This window comes from Phoenix dactylifera, chromosome 16 (genome assembly GCF_051530095.1).
Source record: "Phoenix dactylifera cultivar Ajwa chromosome 16, Ajwa_hap1_PhDact_Kaust_v1.1, whole genome shotgun sequence".
NCBI classification, from domain to species: Eukaryota; Viridiplantae; Streptophyta; class Magnoliopsida; order Arecales; family Arecaceae; genus Phoenix; species Phoenix dactylifera.
This window is the reverse complement of record NC_143205.1, coordinates 16,472,538-16,489,581: the sequence shown is the minus strand read 5'-3', so window position 1 is coordinate 16,489,581 and position 17,044 is coordinate 16,472,538. Positions and strand designations below refer to the sequence as shown.

The 17,044-nt window shown below is 42.4% G+C and overlaps 1 protein-coding gene across 1 annotated transcript; it reads left to right on the top strand.

Annotated features, from left to right (window-relative positions):
* Positions 1-4,349: 4,349 nt before the first annotated feature.
* On the top strand, positions 4,350-5,643 carry LOC103706341 (PLC-like phosphodiesterases superfamily protein). Its single transcript, XM_008790400.6, has one exon. The coding sequence runs from the start codon at positions 4,512-4,514 to the stop codon at positions 5,466-5,468; it is 957 nt and encodes a 318-aa protein (XP_008788622.1). The 5' UTR covers positions 4,350-4,511; the 3' UTR covers positions 5,469-5,643.
* The last annotated feature ends 11,401 nt before the right edge of the window (positions 5,644-17,044 follow it).

The window sequence follows — 17,044 nt, the reverse complement described above, 5'->3', positions numbered from 1 at the left end:
TAGTTTCAAAACATTGGCTAGGATTTGCCTTAGGGACCCTATCAGATGCAGTCATGGCTTGATATGATGATCTTTGCAAAAGTTATGGCACCTTTTTTACATGGCCCCCTTTTTTTGATTTCTTACCATATTGCATTTGTTATTTGCTCTTTGTTATTAAAGAGAAGGAAAGAATAGAGTGGTAAATGCATCTCCAGAAGGAAGCAATGCAAGGAAACAAAATCAAGTGACATCACCGACCAAGATTGGTCTACTTAAGTTGTCCTACAAAACATTGAATCAGACAAGCTACTATATATTGGACCTATTATCATTAAAAAAAAAAGAAATAAGAGGAGCCTATTTAGAAGTTGCTTGCCATACATAGTGGACAGTGAATTTTTTTTATCTAATTTCTGGTGTTATATAATATTTAATGTATTTTGCAAATTTTAAAACAATCGAGTATAATAATGAAGCAGAAATTAAGTTTCCACTTTGTAGTGGACCTAGCCAAGCGGAAGACAGGAGGACCATGTGTAAACGATGATGAAGATCATGTACGACGCTGCAGGTAAGCTTGTGCATTATCCATATAATCTTATTAAATAAAATAACGACGGTTGACTTGACAACGACATTCGATGGCTCCAGATCGATTAGATTTAAGTGATCGATTAATAAATCATGAAGCATAGGACTCGATCAAAATTAAGATTGTTCAATGAGATTCATTAATGGTAGTTTTCAGGGATAGTCAACAGGGTCGGATGATCAGTTCGGCTGGCTGCCTAGGCACTAGGAGAACATTTTTGCAAGCGCTAACCCAGATCCATAGAACAAGAAAATGGGACTCCGTGCTTGGATCCATGGATCCTCTTAGAAAGAAAAATAAAGTGAAGAAAGAGAAGAAAAGTGAAAAAGTAAGCAAAAAAAAAAAAAAACTGAAAAATAGGTCCCATCATTGCATCACTAATGGCTGCCTCAACTACTCTTTATTAGTTCAGAATGTGCTTATGTTGTCCCAAATGATCCGGAGCAATTGGCGGAACATGTATAGAAGAACGGTGATTTCATAATGACATCCCGTGGCAAAGTCCAGATGCCCCTATCACACCATTCCTAATGCTTATTTCACTAGAAACATGAGAGAGAAGTGTATCCAAAAGATGTAATGAAGAAAAACTTCAGGCAATGACATGCTACAATAATCTGGGAGGAGGAAAATGTATCAATTGGAGATTCAATACACAGCTAGATGTTTATTCTATGTTTAGAAAGTATTAGTTGATTACCAATCTTAAGATTCTTAAAATTGCTGCTTTCCACTTAAAACTAGCTTTGAAACAATTTTTGGGCAAAATGGTGGCCAGGCCAACCTTTTATCTATGACACAATTAATCTCCCAAATTTTCCTAATCTAACTCGGAAGGTTTCTTCTTCATTTGCATCATTTACACTAAAAATGCACATTATAATGTTTACATTGTACAAGAGATAGGACCCAAGGAGAAGAATTGGAATGGCAGGAAGCGACATGTGAAAGGCTTTTTCTCAGCTTTGGGACTATCCATCTTACCTCTCGCGAATCCCAGGTTGGTAAAACCCAATCAGGCTTTATATATAAATTCTGAAGTTGTATCCACGAGTAGTCCATTATTCATATCGCTTATGATGCAAGTCTCTGGACGATGGAAATAATTTTTTCCTTTACAAATAGATATACTTTTCCCCCTGATTTTCTTATGTTATTATGCACTGGTGGAGCAATTCATTCAACTACTATTGAACCAAAATTCTTGCTCGTCACTGCCAAGTATCGTTGCATATCTCACTGCACACTCATCATAGATTTTTAGATTATAGGATATATACTCCTGAAGGAAGATTCGCTAAAATCTAACAAGGACTCAGCAAAGAATAATGATGATGACGACAACAACAATAACAACAACAAAAACTAAAAACAAGGGGAAAAAAGGAAAAAACTTGGCCAAGGCATATGAAAGTCTAAGCTCAGATATGCAATTAAAATTCAGGGCTAGCTATAAGATTTTTCATAACAATCAAACAAAGTAACATAGCTTGTTCGAGGCCAACAGCTATATATAGCTTGTTCTTTTCATCTTGGTTCTTTATTTCAACTACTCGAATTTATTTACTTTGATCGCTGAGATTTATGTAGCATGTCCAGGGTCCTCACAGGGCAGCAAGGCAACCCTGGTTGGACCGAATTAGGTCTAGGCAAACCCAACTTATCATACAACTCATGTTGTAATCCACTTTTGTACATAAATCCACTTTTATACATAATTGCAGCAACAAACTCGGGTGGAATACCTTCCTCCCATTCCAATCAAAAAACAAAAGATATGATTCTGGTTTTGTTTTATATTTTAAATTTTGTTTCATTAGTTATGTTTCTCTTAGAAAAAACATTGTGTTTCTTTAGTGTTTATGCCGCTCTAGTTCTTTCTATCTTCCTATTTGTTTTGAGGAAAAGAACCGAATAGACCACAATCATGAAGGATGTCTTCATATTTCTATAATATTTGCAGTTTGATTATGTAACTCTAAAATGGTTTATTTTCTTTTAAAAATATTTTTAAAGGTAAAAAAAATATGGAGAAACTAATAGAATGCATTCATTTTTACTTTGCCCATTTTTTCTTATTGAGGAGAATAAATGAATGCTTTAATTAGTGCAAGAGTACTTTTTATCTAGCAGAGTTGCAGGAATTGTGTACTTGAGACAATTAGAAAGAAGATGGAGGAAAAGAAAGAAACAAAGAAGACCAATGAAATTGAAAAGATCATATGTAAATGAAGATGATGAGTTTCTATATAATTTTAATTTTCTAGACCACCCTTAAATTATTTTGAAATATAAAGATGAGGTTGGGGACTTCCTGAACTAGTTTTCTCCAACTAATACATTACTAATCTAATTTTAGACCAAGTACTAGCTTTCCAAGTGCTGATCATTCTCAAGCTCAAGACACAGCAACTAGTCAACTAGGTATTGAGTGGCAAAAAGGTTTTTTTTCGAGAAAGAGTGGCAAACAATATTGAACCTTAAGCCATCACTGCTAGATCTCGTGAATATAAACAAGACTAGTGTGAGCTTTCTCTTTTCAAGTTGCCCTTTAATAGGAACATATTTTCTGACCTACAAAACATGTTAGGGCAGCAATGCATTTCAGCTATTGCCTGACTATTATTCCTAACTGTGTGGGCTCCAAATCTTCCGCAATCTTAGCTGTGGAAAATTTCTACAATCATGTCATCTTTGATAGATCTAAAAGAATTCAAATGAAATCATTTTTAAAATTAATCTTAAAATTTTTATTGAATCTAAAATCAAATATCTTGGTATATCGCATGGGAGAGTCAAATTTGCACAGTCAAATGTATATCGTTTAATGGAAATTCGCACAGTCAAATTTGGTATGGTCAAATGTCATCTTTGACTATTATTTTTATTAAATTTCACTTTTTAGGGACCTTTTATAAGTAGAATCGTTGAGAGTTTAACAGGCATAAGTAGTTTTGAGAGCATCATCTCTAAAAAAACTTTAGTATATCTAAGAGGCTGTCCTGCTAGTTTCAAAAAAAAAAAAGGGTAAATAAAAAAATTGCGAAGGTAATGTTGGATTAAGCCTCGTGACCTTTTGTTTCTTCCAATATTATTTTCTAAATTTTGTTTAAAAATTAAATAACCTTATCCTTACTTGATATAATATATAAACCCCATGTTATAAACTATTAAAACATCAAAAAAAAAAAAAAATCCAAGCCCAACCCTAAGCTTTTTAAGGGAAAATAAACACCATTCTCCATTGCCATGCCTGATGAAGAGTATGCTATTGTATACCAAAATCTCCAATATTCCCATGAATTGCACCAATGTATACTTATGCCATATAGCATCAAATATTACTTTTGATGCCATGTTGGGGTTCCATAGCATCACCTAGCCAACAAAGACATAACATGCATAGAATTCACAACCTGTCCGAAACCAAGCAGCTCACCATCCCTTCCACCACCCTACCGTGCATGGCCGTCGGTTCCATACCTGAGCTTGGATAAATATAGATCCGGTAGCAGCCAATCCGGATAGCAGTCAAAAGAAATCATCGATTCCAAACCTAATCCAAACTAAACTAGAATCCAGACCTCATAGCAACCAAGCTAGAATAGAAGAACTAATAAGAGATATCCACGAACAGCCAAACACGTCACCTCTCTCTCCAAACGACACCAACCCCACCTCTCTCTTTCTCATCCCCACCAAATTCCAATCATACCGAGAAAAAAAAAAAAATCTTGCCGGCCCACCACCACCAAACCACCAAATATCACGACGACAGCATCATTGTATTAACCAAAGACTCGAAGAAAAACCCAAACAATAAAAAAGAAAACTAAAGATTAACCTCATCCATGCTTTATATATACCAAAACTCTCCTGAAGCTAACAATGCTCTCTCCTTTCCAACCCCCACAGCCATCCCCCACACCCCCCTACGATGGGCTCCCAGCTCTCCAAGCAAGTCGAGCGCCGGAAGTCCATCGCCGCCGAGAAGAAAATACTCGCCGACCTCCTCGACTCCTCCGGCGACCAGTTCCCCGGCTCCGACTACCGCCCTCCCGAACGCAAGGCCTGGATGTCGGCCCTCGGCCCCGAGCGCCTCCGCGTCAACCAGATAGTCTGGCCCGGCACCCACGACTCGGCCACCGACAAGATCGGCGTCCGCTTCGTCTCCCGCCCCTTCGCCCAGTGCCAGTCCTGCTCCATCTACCGCCAGCTCGCCGCCGGCGCCCGCGTACTCGACGTCCGTGTCCAGCAGGACCGCCGCGTCTGCCACGGCGTCCTCACGACCTACTCCGTCGACGTCGTCATTGACCACGTCAAACGCTTCCTCTCGGAAACCCAACATGAGATCATCATCCTCGAAGTCCGCACCGAGTTCGGCCACGACGACCCGCCGGACTTCGACAGGTACCTCGTCGACCAGCTCGGCGGCCACCTGATCCACCAGGACGACGCCGTCTTCAGCAAAACCGTCGCCGAATTGCTTCCGGGGAGAATTATATGCGTGTGGAAGCCAACGAAGTCGCCGGCGCCGAAGCGCGGGGACCCGCTCTGGAGCAGTGGATATTTGAAGGACAATTGGATCGATACGGATCTGCCGAACACCAAGTTCGAGAGCAATATGAAGCATTTGAGCGAGCAGCAGCCGGTGACGGTGAGGAAGTATTTTTATCGGGTGGAGAACACGGCGACGCCGCAGGCGGACAATCCGGTGGTGTGCGTGAGGCCGGTGACGAAGAGGATTCATGGCTATGCGAGGCTGTTCATATCGCAGGCGTTCAAGAGGGGGTTCGCTGATAGGTTGCAGGTCCTCTCCACGGATTTTATTGATGGGGATTTTGTGGATGCTTGTGCGGGGATGACCCATGCAAGAATAGAAGGCAAGGCTTGAAAGAATTTTCTTTTCCTTTTTTTTCCAACAAAAAAAGGGAGAGAACTTGATTGGTAAGATGGCGTGGTTTTTTTTTCCTTTTTTTTTTTTAATTTGTTATTATTATTGTAAATTGTGGGGGTTATTAGATGTTCTATATATTATTCATATGAATTAGGTTGTGATCGTTTCCTCAGTCATGAGTTTTTTTTTTCTTGGTGGAGGGGTTTATCTTTCCATGGTTATTAAAAATTTATCCAATGATAAATCTGTTTTCCTAAAAGAAAATGGGAAAAAAGGTTTAGAAATCAGTGAAGGAAATCGAATTCGGTGCAACTAATTAGGTGCTTGCGCGTTTCTTCCTGTTTTTTTCGTTTTTCCTGAGAAAATTACTCATATTACACTAGGTTTCAGCCCCCTAAAACAATAAGGTGTTTTCAGGTTATGCCATACTAATTCTGTCCGAGTTATCTTTAATCAACCTTTATATAATTTCTTTTTGAGCTCATGTCGTTACCACTCAAAAACTCGTTCACTATGTCCTACATGGCAGCTTTCGACTTTCCTCCAATCTTTTTATTTTCTAGATCTTTTTAAGTTTCGCTTAACATATCTAAGAGCATTCTCTCTATTGGTAGGCACAGCATGTGTTCATGGCCCCTCTATCTGCAAGATTTAATTCAGCAAACATCGTTTCTCTCATGCCCCTTTGCTCATGAAATTGGCAGGGTAATACCAAATATATTATGATTCTGACAGTGTGGGGAGAATGTGATATCATAGAAATAAGATTAAAACATATTGCAGATGCAAAAAAGAATGGGTCATCGTGTGAACAACTTGATAGAAGCAACCTAGATCTCGATGCTGCCCATAGAAACGCTTGGGTCAACTGAAATATGTAAGAGCTAACTAATACGTGGTACAAAAACAAAACGCATGACTTTAAATAACCAGAACGATGGGGGGTTAGCCTTGTTTTGTCAAGTGATTGTCGTTAGTCTTCTTTAAATAACCACAACGACAGCCAGAACCAGAACCAACCACGTTTCTCTCATTTATTCAAGTCAGCCTCATTCATTTTCCACCATTCACATCTATGCAGGCCATTCATCTTGCTCATATCCACAAGGAAAATGCTCGAGTTAAACTCCAAAAAAAGCTTCTGGCAACATGTATCTTTGTTTTGGTAAACCAGGAGAGCTTGTTGCCACAGATTGGATCTATCTTCTTGAATATGACTTACTATTTTAGGAAGGGTGTTATCCGGGTTATGTATGTGATCATATATTTGCATGATAAGGTTGGTGGAGTAAAGGCTCTGTTTGGTTGTCAATAAATGTTGACAGATCACCAAATCCTTGAATAATCAAGGGAAAGCTTAGCTAATTTAGGGTGTTCAGCATAATGGAAAGGGATTATACTATTGGCGGTATCTTCATTTCAGCCCTATGTCAAGTCATATATCAAAGATTTAAGATTCTAGAAATTTTGAATTTTAAATTTTAAATTCTGAAATTTCTAAAATTATGGAACTCTGATATATATCGCTTGATATGAGGCTGAGATAAAGATATTATCAAGATATACAATTTGCTTTTGCCCACTTGTTATTTTCTAATTACCATTTGCTTTGTTCTTTGGACCACAAGCAGAAGGTAGTGTAGCATAATCATTTGTCACGGTGGCATTTTCGTTTACTTTTACAATATACATTAGAAAAGAAAGCATATGTTATGTCCATAGGGAAGAAAGGATGGCTGGTAAATTTCTTCATTTTTTCTATGGCCCCAAGAAAATGATATTGGAAGTGTTCGTATGGGAGAAATATGAGTAACCTGGCTATATCACAGCATATGAGATGAGAGGCGTAAGTGGGCCTCCTGATGCGGTTGAAGTTTTCAAAGGTTGAGGAACAGGATCTAGTTTATAAGAAGCTGATTCAAGAGATCCAACCAAGCGCATGCGAGGGTGAGGAGCTGGGAGGATGAAATCCACATGTTAAACAACAGGAATCTGGCAATTATTGGAGTTTGGTGGGATGTCTTCTATCATTTATTTGAGCACGTCCGGCAAGACAGGACATGTCCTGCTCCCACCACCACTCTAATTTTCTACCGGTCAGCCCTCAAGAGGCCCGAGGCATCTTACCCTTTAGGTTATGTTGAAAGCGCCATCTATCCTAAAAGTAATAGGGTTAAATGGGTAGCAAGACGGATCATCCTATTTCGACATAGAGTCTCCCAATTCCGGCAAGAATAGATCTCAGTTGAGCAAGCCCAAGAGGCTTTCTCGACCGTAGGCATACCTTGGACCCGCCAAGAGCCAGGCAGGCCAAAACCAACTTCAGCCCGCCATAGGCCAAAACCGATCTCAGCCAGAATCGATCTCGGCCAGAGCCAACCTCGGATCCTACCGAAGACCGAACCGACCTCGGACCCCGCTAAGGACCGAGCCGACCTCGCCAAGTACATGCCAAGGGCTATACTCTGCTACACCTACCAGAAACCATACCTTACCATACTGGCCAAGGGCTATACCCTGCCACACCTGCTAAGGGCCATACCACTGCTACACGTGCCAGGAGCCATACCCTACCACACCTGGCCAAAACCATCCCCACCCATGATGAGGATGAAATATACGGCGGCCACTTGGTCGCCCTTGTAAGGGCTATAAATAAGCCACATCAACAACACTTTGGGACTTTTCTTCTTTCTTACAAAAAAAGACTCTCTACAAAAACTCTGCTAACTTAATCATGAAGGGCCTTTGCCAGAATTCCGACGAAGGCTTTGTACAGGTCCCCAGAATCGTAGGAGGTGGCTCCCCTTCTCCATTCCGATCAGCATCTCCTTGGCTTCCTCCGGCATGGTCACCCTAAGGCCAAATTTCAACCACAACAATACCACATTAAAATTACCAATTATCGTAAAAACTTAAGTTGATAGAATAAAATAAATTTATTTATATATTATATATTTTCTTGTAGGTTACAACAAAGCTGACTGCTAAAATCAACAAAAAAATCAAAACTCATTTAGTTGGCGAAAAAAATATTTTAATATTATTTAAAAAAATGATACCTAAATATACCATATCTACACAAATAATTTTACATATTTAATTAATTATAAAAAAACGACATATTTTAGATTAGTTTATGTTTATTTGTGCATCTATTTTTCTAAAAAAGTTATGTAAAACAGCGGTTATATTTTTAATAAAGAAAAAGATGTTATCTATTTTATTTAAAAGCTTAAAAAAATATTTTTTAAAAAAATTAAATTTCAGCCGGTAAAAATTGGACTTTCGTTTCAACCATATAAAATTATTTTATAAAATATGAGAGCTAGCTTTCTAAATTTTTTTTTAAAAAAAAAAAATCAAATGTAAAGTATTCGTTCACATTCCTTCCTTCTTTCTCCGTGAACCGGACGAGTTCTGAAAGGTTTGCAGAGGGAGAGCGCAAAACTCATGGTACGACTCTCGCCTGCCCTCTCGTGCACGGAATAAACAAAAGAGTGACCTTACTATTTAACCACGTAACCATCTCTTAAAAAAAGTAATTAAATATCAATCTCCAGCAGTTGTGAAAAAATCATGAATTCTCATAAAGGCTTTGGAGAGAGCTAAAGCTGAGGATGCAAATGTGACAACAAGCTTGAACTCCACTCGAGCCGAGCTTGATATAACGAGCTATTCAAGCACGGCTCATATAAGATCAAGCTTCTCCCTTACTTTTGCAACTGGCTCATGTTCAAGCTTGGTTTCTTTATAAGTCAAGCTTTCTAAAACTATATGAGTCGTTTGGTTCGCGAAAAAAGAAGGGGAGAAAGTGTGGTCAACGGAAAAGTAATGAGATGCCTCTTGTTTGGTTGAAGTTTTCAAAGGAGAGAGAAGGGAAAGTTGAATTCCCATGGGAATATGATTCCCACATTTCATGGGAAAGTCTTTCCCATGAGAAACATGGAAAAGTTACTTTCCCATGAGGCAGGAATTACTCCATTTTTACTTTTTCCCAAAAAGTCCCTTCAGCATTAAAGAAGCATTAAAGAGACATTAAAAACCTAATTTTTATTAAGGGCATAATAGGAATTATACATAACTTTCCTAGGAAAGTGGATGGCCAACCAAACATAAGCACTTTGGAAATTTGTCATTTTCCCATGGTCAACCAAACATACCAAAAGTACTTTTCTAGGCATTCTTTTCCTAGGAATTTGTTTTCCAGGAATCATATTCCTAGGAGGGAAAATTCTTCCCGCGAACCAAACGAGCCCTTATTTTCTGGCTAGACCGAAATCGAATCGAGCCTGGACTTGGCCAAGCTAGAGCTAGTCACGAGCGGCTGATCATTTGCAGCCCCCGAGAGGGAAGATGCAAATATTTGAAGTAAAATGTGTCTTGCCATGGAAAAGATAAACAAAAAGTGCTGAAAAAGAAGGAATCTCTGTTTAGGAATGAACATAATCATGCCTACAAGTTAATTAAATGTTCATGGGTCATGGTTATGCGCCATTCATACTGAGGACCGCTTTGGTATTGGTTATGCGCCTTTCTTTTTTCGGAGATACTGGGGGATCGTTCGGACTGCAGTGGTGGAAGCAGTCTTGTATTTTTTCAGTCGGGCAGGTATGCCTGATGACTGGAAGGCCACATTTGTCACGCTTATACCAAAGCGTCAGGACGCGGCCGAGCCGAGTCATTTTAGGCCGATCAGCTTGTGCAATACTTTATACAAGTTGTGGCAAGAATACTTATGGATCGTATGAAGCCCCTCCTCTCCGGCATCATCTGTAGGAGCAGGGTGCTTTTGTGAGAGGTCGGAGTATTTCCGATAACGTTATGGTGGCCCAGGAGATGATGTGGGATCTTCGACGGGCCTCGCAGCGGCGGAGCTTGATGGCCGTCAAGCTTAATATGGAACGAGCTTACGATAGAATCAGGTGGAGTTTTCTTAGGCTAGCTTTGGAGAGTTTGGGGTTCCATGAGACATGGATTGGGTGGGTTATGGGGTGTGTTCGGGGACCGAGGTTCTCTATCTTGGTCAACGGCTCTCCATCTCCTTTCTTCAGTTCTACTATGGGGCTTTGGCAGGGATGCCCGTTATCTCCGTATTTGTTTATCATTTGCTCTAATGTCTTGTCTCGGGCATTGCGGGCTGCGTGCGCCGCTGGAGAGCTGGGGGCCTATGTCCCAGCTCCAGGGGCCCAACCGATATCACATTTACTCTTTGTAGATGACTGCCTCCTCCTGACTCGGGCTCGCGTAGCGGACGCTCAGGCTATCAGGAGGGTTTTGGCTGCCTACTGCACTGTATTCAGTCAGAGAGTGAATGGCCAGAAATCCTCCATCTCCTTCAGCCCTAGCACGTCACTCAGGGTTCGACGGGGGATTCGGAGGAATCTAGAGATGCCCGAGCAGGACGGGACCTGGACCTATCTGGGTGTTCCGATCTCGAGTAGGAGATTGCGAGTTTCCGAGTGCACCGGGCTGGTGCAGCGGGTTCAGAGCAGACTAGAGCGCTGGCGGGCAGCGTCCCTGTCTATGATGGGCAGAGTCATGCTGATTCGATCTGTATTGGGCTTCATGCTCATCTATCTTATGGCAAATACGGTGGTGCCAAGGTCTATTTTATTGAAGATTGAGCGACTTCTTCAGGGCTTCTTATGGGGCTCACATGGAGGGGGTCGTGGGGTGCACATGGTGGCATGGGAGCGTATCTACCTCCCCCTTAGGGAGGGTGGTCTAGGGGTGGTGTCTCTCCTGGAGAGACGAGAGCTGCTTCTTGCCCAGCATGCTTCCCGTTTCATCCTGGAGCCGCAGGGGCTCTGGAGCCGGATTATGACATCCGCTATGGGGGGGGGGGGGGGGCAGGCCCGGAGGGCTGGGCCCGAGGAGGGCGGAGATACTCCTTTTTATGGTGTGAGATAGCGAGGTACTTGCTATTGGTGTCGAGTCACACCCGATGACTGATAGGCGACGGACGTAGCATCGATGTAGCTGGAGACCTATGGGTCGACGGCCTCCTTCTGCGGCTTTGGCCGACTATGGTTAGTGTCGAGGCTGGGGAGGGTCTACAGGTCTATGATCTCATGACCCCCGGGGTGGCTGGCTGGGATGAGATTCACTTGGCCCGTTTGTTCGGGCAGCATTTGGCGAAGCGGGTCCGCTCACTACCGTTACCACAGAGTGGCGGACCAGATATACGTGTGTGGGGTTTCTCGACCAGATCCAGGGTCAGGATGGGCGATCTCTCCCATATCCTTCGGCGGGAGTATGAGCCTGGCCCGAATTTTGCCTGGATCTGGCGATTGGGGCTCCACCCGAGGGTTGCGTTGTTCCTCTGGAAGGTGGCCTGAGACCGTCTCCCTACGAGAGCTGTACTCGCAGGTCGAGGTGTGAGGATCCCATTGGTGTGTGGGGCTTGTGGTGTGGCTGAGACGGTGGACCATGCCCTGTTTCTGTGCACATGGGCTAGGGGCACTTGGCGGCTGGTAGGGGTCCCACAGGTGGTATGGCGATGTAGGGACCTGTTCTTACAGGCCATGCGTCAGGGATCGGAGTCCCTGGTGCTTCGTCAGGAGGTTGTCCGAGCTACCTGCACTGCCTACCAGATCTGGTTGGTCAGGAATGCTCGCACCTTCAGCGAACGATGTATATCGCCGCGATTTGTTGTTGAGAGTGCCCGCGTTCAGGCGGCAGAACTGTGTTACACTATCCCTGTTGGAGGGACCTTGATAGCTCGGGACACCTGGGGTTCCCACTCTGCTTTGGCAGTCTCTCGTACGGTGTTTTTCACCTGGGAGCCCCCACCCCCGAGTTTCCTCAAGGTCAACTTTGACGGGTCTGTTTTGGATGGTGGTATGCGGAGAGGCGCGGGTTTTGTTATTTGGGACCCGTGTGCCAGGGTTGTGGCTGCCGGTGGCAGTCAGTTATCTGACACTTCGTTTCCGAGTGCGGAGCTGACAGCAGCCTGGGCGGGCCTTCACCATGCCCGGTTGTCTTACGGGCTAGGTCAATTATTCTGGAGGGTGACTCAGCCACCATTGTCAGTTGGATCCAGGGGGGTCCAAGGCGTGGTGGTTGTGACCATCCCTTGCTTCGTGACATTTGGGCTATGGCGAGGGATGGATGGGCCTTTCAGGCCAAGTATATTTACCGTGAAGGTAATGGTGCTGCGGATTGGGTAACTGCGTATGTAGCTTGTCACTCCGGAGGCACCTTGTGGATTGACGATGGGGAGTTGCCCTTGGCACTCCGAGGTATCCTATTTTTTGACCTTATACGGAAAAGATCGTGATTGCATCAATTAAGAAGCCTCCTTAGCCAACAATCTCGTAATTTAGGATGACAGATGTTAGTTAGGGTGTCCCCACTCTCATGAAAACTTTGTGATTTATGAATTTTTAATTAGATTTTATGTTCCCTCGACTGATCAGATCTTTGAAGAATATTTCCCCCATAATTTATGCTGGCATCCAAGTCGACTTAAGACTTAAGATTTTATTAAGCTTGGCTTACTTTTTATTTTATTTTTATATATCATTTTGGTTTATTTTTAATAGTTAGCTGATATATCTTTATTTTTGTATTCAGCACTACTAATTATATATATTTATATATATAGTTTTTTTAAATCCCTCCATTTAATTTGCATAGTTCAATGCTCATTTGTCAGTATATCCCATAACAAACCTATATACCGTAATTGGCATAATATTAGAATATATACAATATCTGTTATGGGATACCAATAAAATAATATTATTATGAAATACTTACTATATCATTTTTAATTTTATATCATAATTATCAATAATTAACTCATAGTGAATATATTATTTGTTGCTATTTTATATTATAAATACGACTAATTTGACTGTTTTAAAGATATCATTTATTAGCATCCTCATGGGAAAGGTCATTCATGCCATGTAAGAGCCGAATCACCATTCCTTCAATTGAAAGAATGATGATTCCAAAGAAAACGTGATTCCTAAGTTTATTGTCACACCAAATGTCGGAATGGGAATAAAACTAGAATTCTCGTTCCCTTCTGGCACTCATTCCAGCAAACCAAATGTAGTATAGAAGTGTTATATTTATACCCAAACTTCTAGATTTCCCCAAGTTGAGACGAATTTTGCATCCGGCTCGACACAGCCTTAAAATATCATGGACCACTTAAAACGAGGACCAGGTTACCTGGACTAGCTAAGGAGCACAAATCTGGGACTAAAAAACTGCGAAGAAAGCATTGAAATATGATATAGCAAGAACTTTGCCATTTGAGGAAATATGATTACGTTTTAAAGATTTGGAAATGCTGCATAAGCTGATTAATCATTATTAAGGGGTGAGGTTATGATATACACCAGGTGTAAAGAAAGAACTTTACACCAACCATCAAATTTAATGTTAGTGGTTGAACAATTAGAATTTAAACAGTTGGATGTGAAGTAGAAGAATTAAAATATCTACTTATAAAGAGTCATATCTTTTGGAGACTTCTAGCTTATATATGAAGCCATCTTGAAATGTACAAATTATATTATTTGTTCCATTTCAACTATATACTTCAGATGATTGGATGCATATGTTAAGAATCCAAAAATACATGAGGTACTGTTGCCGCTGAGATCTGGTCCGACCTAGGTGCCGAGCTGATAAGATCACGGGAGAAGTCGGCCTATTTATTGTCTCGAACGGAGAAGTTAGCTTAAAAGCCGCTACACATGTCTAAGGCAAAAGGGATGGAGAAGGCTGTGCTCAGGTGGTGGCTTTGACTAGATCCGACCTAAACCAACCCAAATAAAGAAAGTCTACTTGCTGGAGAGTGTCAAATGGTGGGCCTTTCAATGCCTAAGTCAAATTCAACTCTTAGGAAACAATGGAGGTATTATGACGGAGGCAGAATAACAATGTAATGAGGACGAGAAAGAGTATCTAGTGGACTTAGAGATGTTAGAAAACTTATTTGGAGGATTCTCCAAACATTCTCCAGACTTGGTTTGCATATATAGACAAGGGCCAGCACCCATTACCAAGCAATTCAAGCATGTGTGTTAGCTGTTTTGGTAACAGATCGTGCATCTCGCTCGAGAATTACTCCTCCGCATCTCGCCTGCACGGATCGTTCACACATTGCACAGTTCAGGAAACTATTTGGGATCATGACCGAGTTGTTGTCAACTAAGGAAAGAGTTTGAAATTTGAAGGATCCTTCGGTCTCTGGGGCTGCCCAAGTGGCGAGCTCATGTTAGTTGTTTTATAGCTACATCACGAGCTCCTATTGGACAGTCTGCCACAACAACTATCATCAGTTCTGAAGCTTATCATATTCTTTTTTTTTTTTTTTTGGGTAGAAAGTACTTTAAACATTCAAGATGGCATCAACAATTTAGATTTTCATTTTTCAACTACTAACATTTTGAATTTGGTGGTACATAAAAGTCCTTTTGTTGTTCTCTAGTTCTCTTAACTTTTTAAGGGTTAAATTGGGGAAAGCTTGTTTCTTTTTTTTTTTTTTTTGTGTAACGGCGTCTCACTATATGCGGCCGTGAGGACATCCTGAATGGTCACAGTGCAAAATACGCTCTAGTACCAATGGCACATGCTCCGATGCCCCCCATGTGAAGGCGCTTGTATGGTGTGCTGCAAAGGAGGCGACTCAGTCCGCCACACTGTTCGCCTCCCGAAAGACATGCATGGTACTGAAAGAATTACACTCCTCCAGCAGATGGCAAATGTCATGGATCAGAGGATGCAGATCTGTCTTGACGCGCCCGCCCTGAATCTAATTGATCACTATAGCCAAATCACGCTCAAGGAAGATTCGCCTCGCGCCCATATACACTCTAGCATGAACGAGGCCTCCCAGGGAAAGCTTGTTTCTCGGTCATAACGAATTCATATATTCTGCAACCATTACGATGAAAGGGAAATTAACGATCAGTCCATCCTTGATCCGAACGATGACAATGAAAAATAGAACCACGGGGTGCGCAAGCTTGAGCTGGGACATGACGGATCGGGAGTTGATACTTTCCGACCTCCCCTTCTGCTCGATAGTCCGGATCGGCATGCTGTCAGTGGCGGGAAGTGGTGACCGACCCTGCCTTCGCTGCCCGCGCCGCCGCCACCCACCGTCGGCGGCCATGGTTCTTCCTCTATTGCCAGAACAACATCGTTCTCCACAAGAACCAGGCTTTCAACTTCAACCCAAATGTTGGAGAGTGGGTCGCCCTTGCAACCCTCCGTCGACGTTGCCCATGTCGACTGCTTCTCCAGCGCCGACCTCTGCAATAGCCTCATCATATAGTCTGAAACAATTGAAAATAAATTTCCCTCTGTTGGTTTTGATTGCTTTTCTAGCTCGGCCAAGTCAGGACTAGTTTACTTTGCCCTAAAAACTTGGTTGGGTTTCACCAGGTCATGCTCGGGTCAGTTTTTTCATGCCACCAATGTAAGAATCAGCAAATGAGTTAAACATCTGCCTAATGATATCTACCAAATTCATAGGTCTATATTAATCTACTCTTTGGGCCAGTTTGCAGTCCATTTTAAACCATACCGACTTAGTCCCCGGCATCTGTCTCACCTGCGTCAACTCCGTCATGCATTCCCATATTCACGCATGCATGGCATGCTCTGTTTAGCCCAGCTAGAATGAAAAACTAGGTTATAATATCCATAAGCTCGACCTGAAATAGATAAGACAATGGTTGTCGCTTCATGCAAGTCATGCATTGCAAACAAGAGAGAGAGAGAGAGAGAGAGAGAGAGAGAGAGAGAGAGAGACGGTGCCTTGTTTGCAGCCATTTCCATCACGGTTCGCTATGTCATACAATGGGATACATGCATGGTGCTGCGCATTGGTTCAGTGGAGCTTGATCCCGAGGTGAGGATACAAGGGATGGCATTGGTCCATCCCTACTTCATGGGGAGAGGCTCGTTTCCTTCAGAGTTGGTGGATAAGGAATCGAAGAAGAAGATGGATAAGATGTGGAAGTTGAGCACATGATGATACAATTTTTTTTTTTTTTTGAGCGGATGGGGGGTGGATGGAGAAAGGGAGAGTTGGAATTTCAGAGTAGGGAGGAATGGAATAGAGACCGCATGTTAAAGAAGCGAGAGTCCTGTGGAGGCAATTACACAAACAGTCGTGGATGGAAGCTTTTTATTGCAGTGGATGGACCGGCAATTAAATTCCCTGGATGATTAAATGAACCTGACTTTGGTACATGCGAGGCGTTGTTCCATATAACATATAAGGCTAGCTCTATCATATTATTGTACAATGCGTCACAGGAGACTGGATCTCTTCGACTCGGAAATCCAATGAAGAATATGAGTATATTCGAACTCCAGGAGCCAAAACTATAAATGGCGGACTGGCGACGGCCATTCTGTTAGAAAAAAAAAATTTTAATTTTCCATGCGCGCTCGCGCGTCTTGGGCCATGCTCGACGCACGGCCCATGCGCGCCTCGCAGGCGCTCGCCTGCTCATGCTCGCCGCTCGCGGGCGCGCGCTGGCGCCCTCCACAGGCTGACCGTGTTAGCGGAAGGCGTGGACGCGTCCGCGGATTGC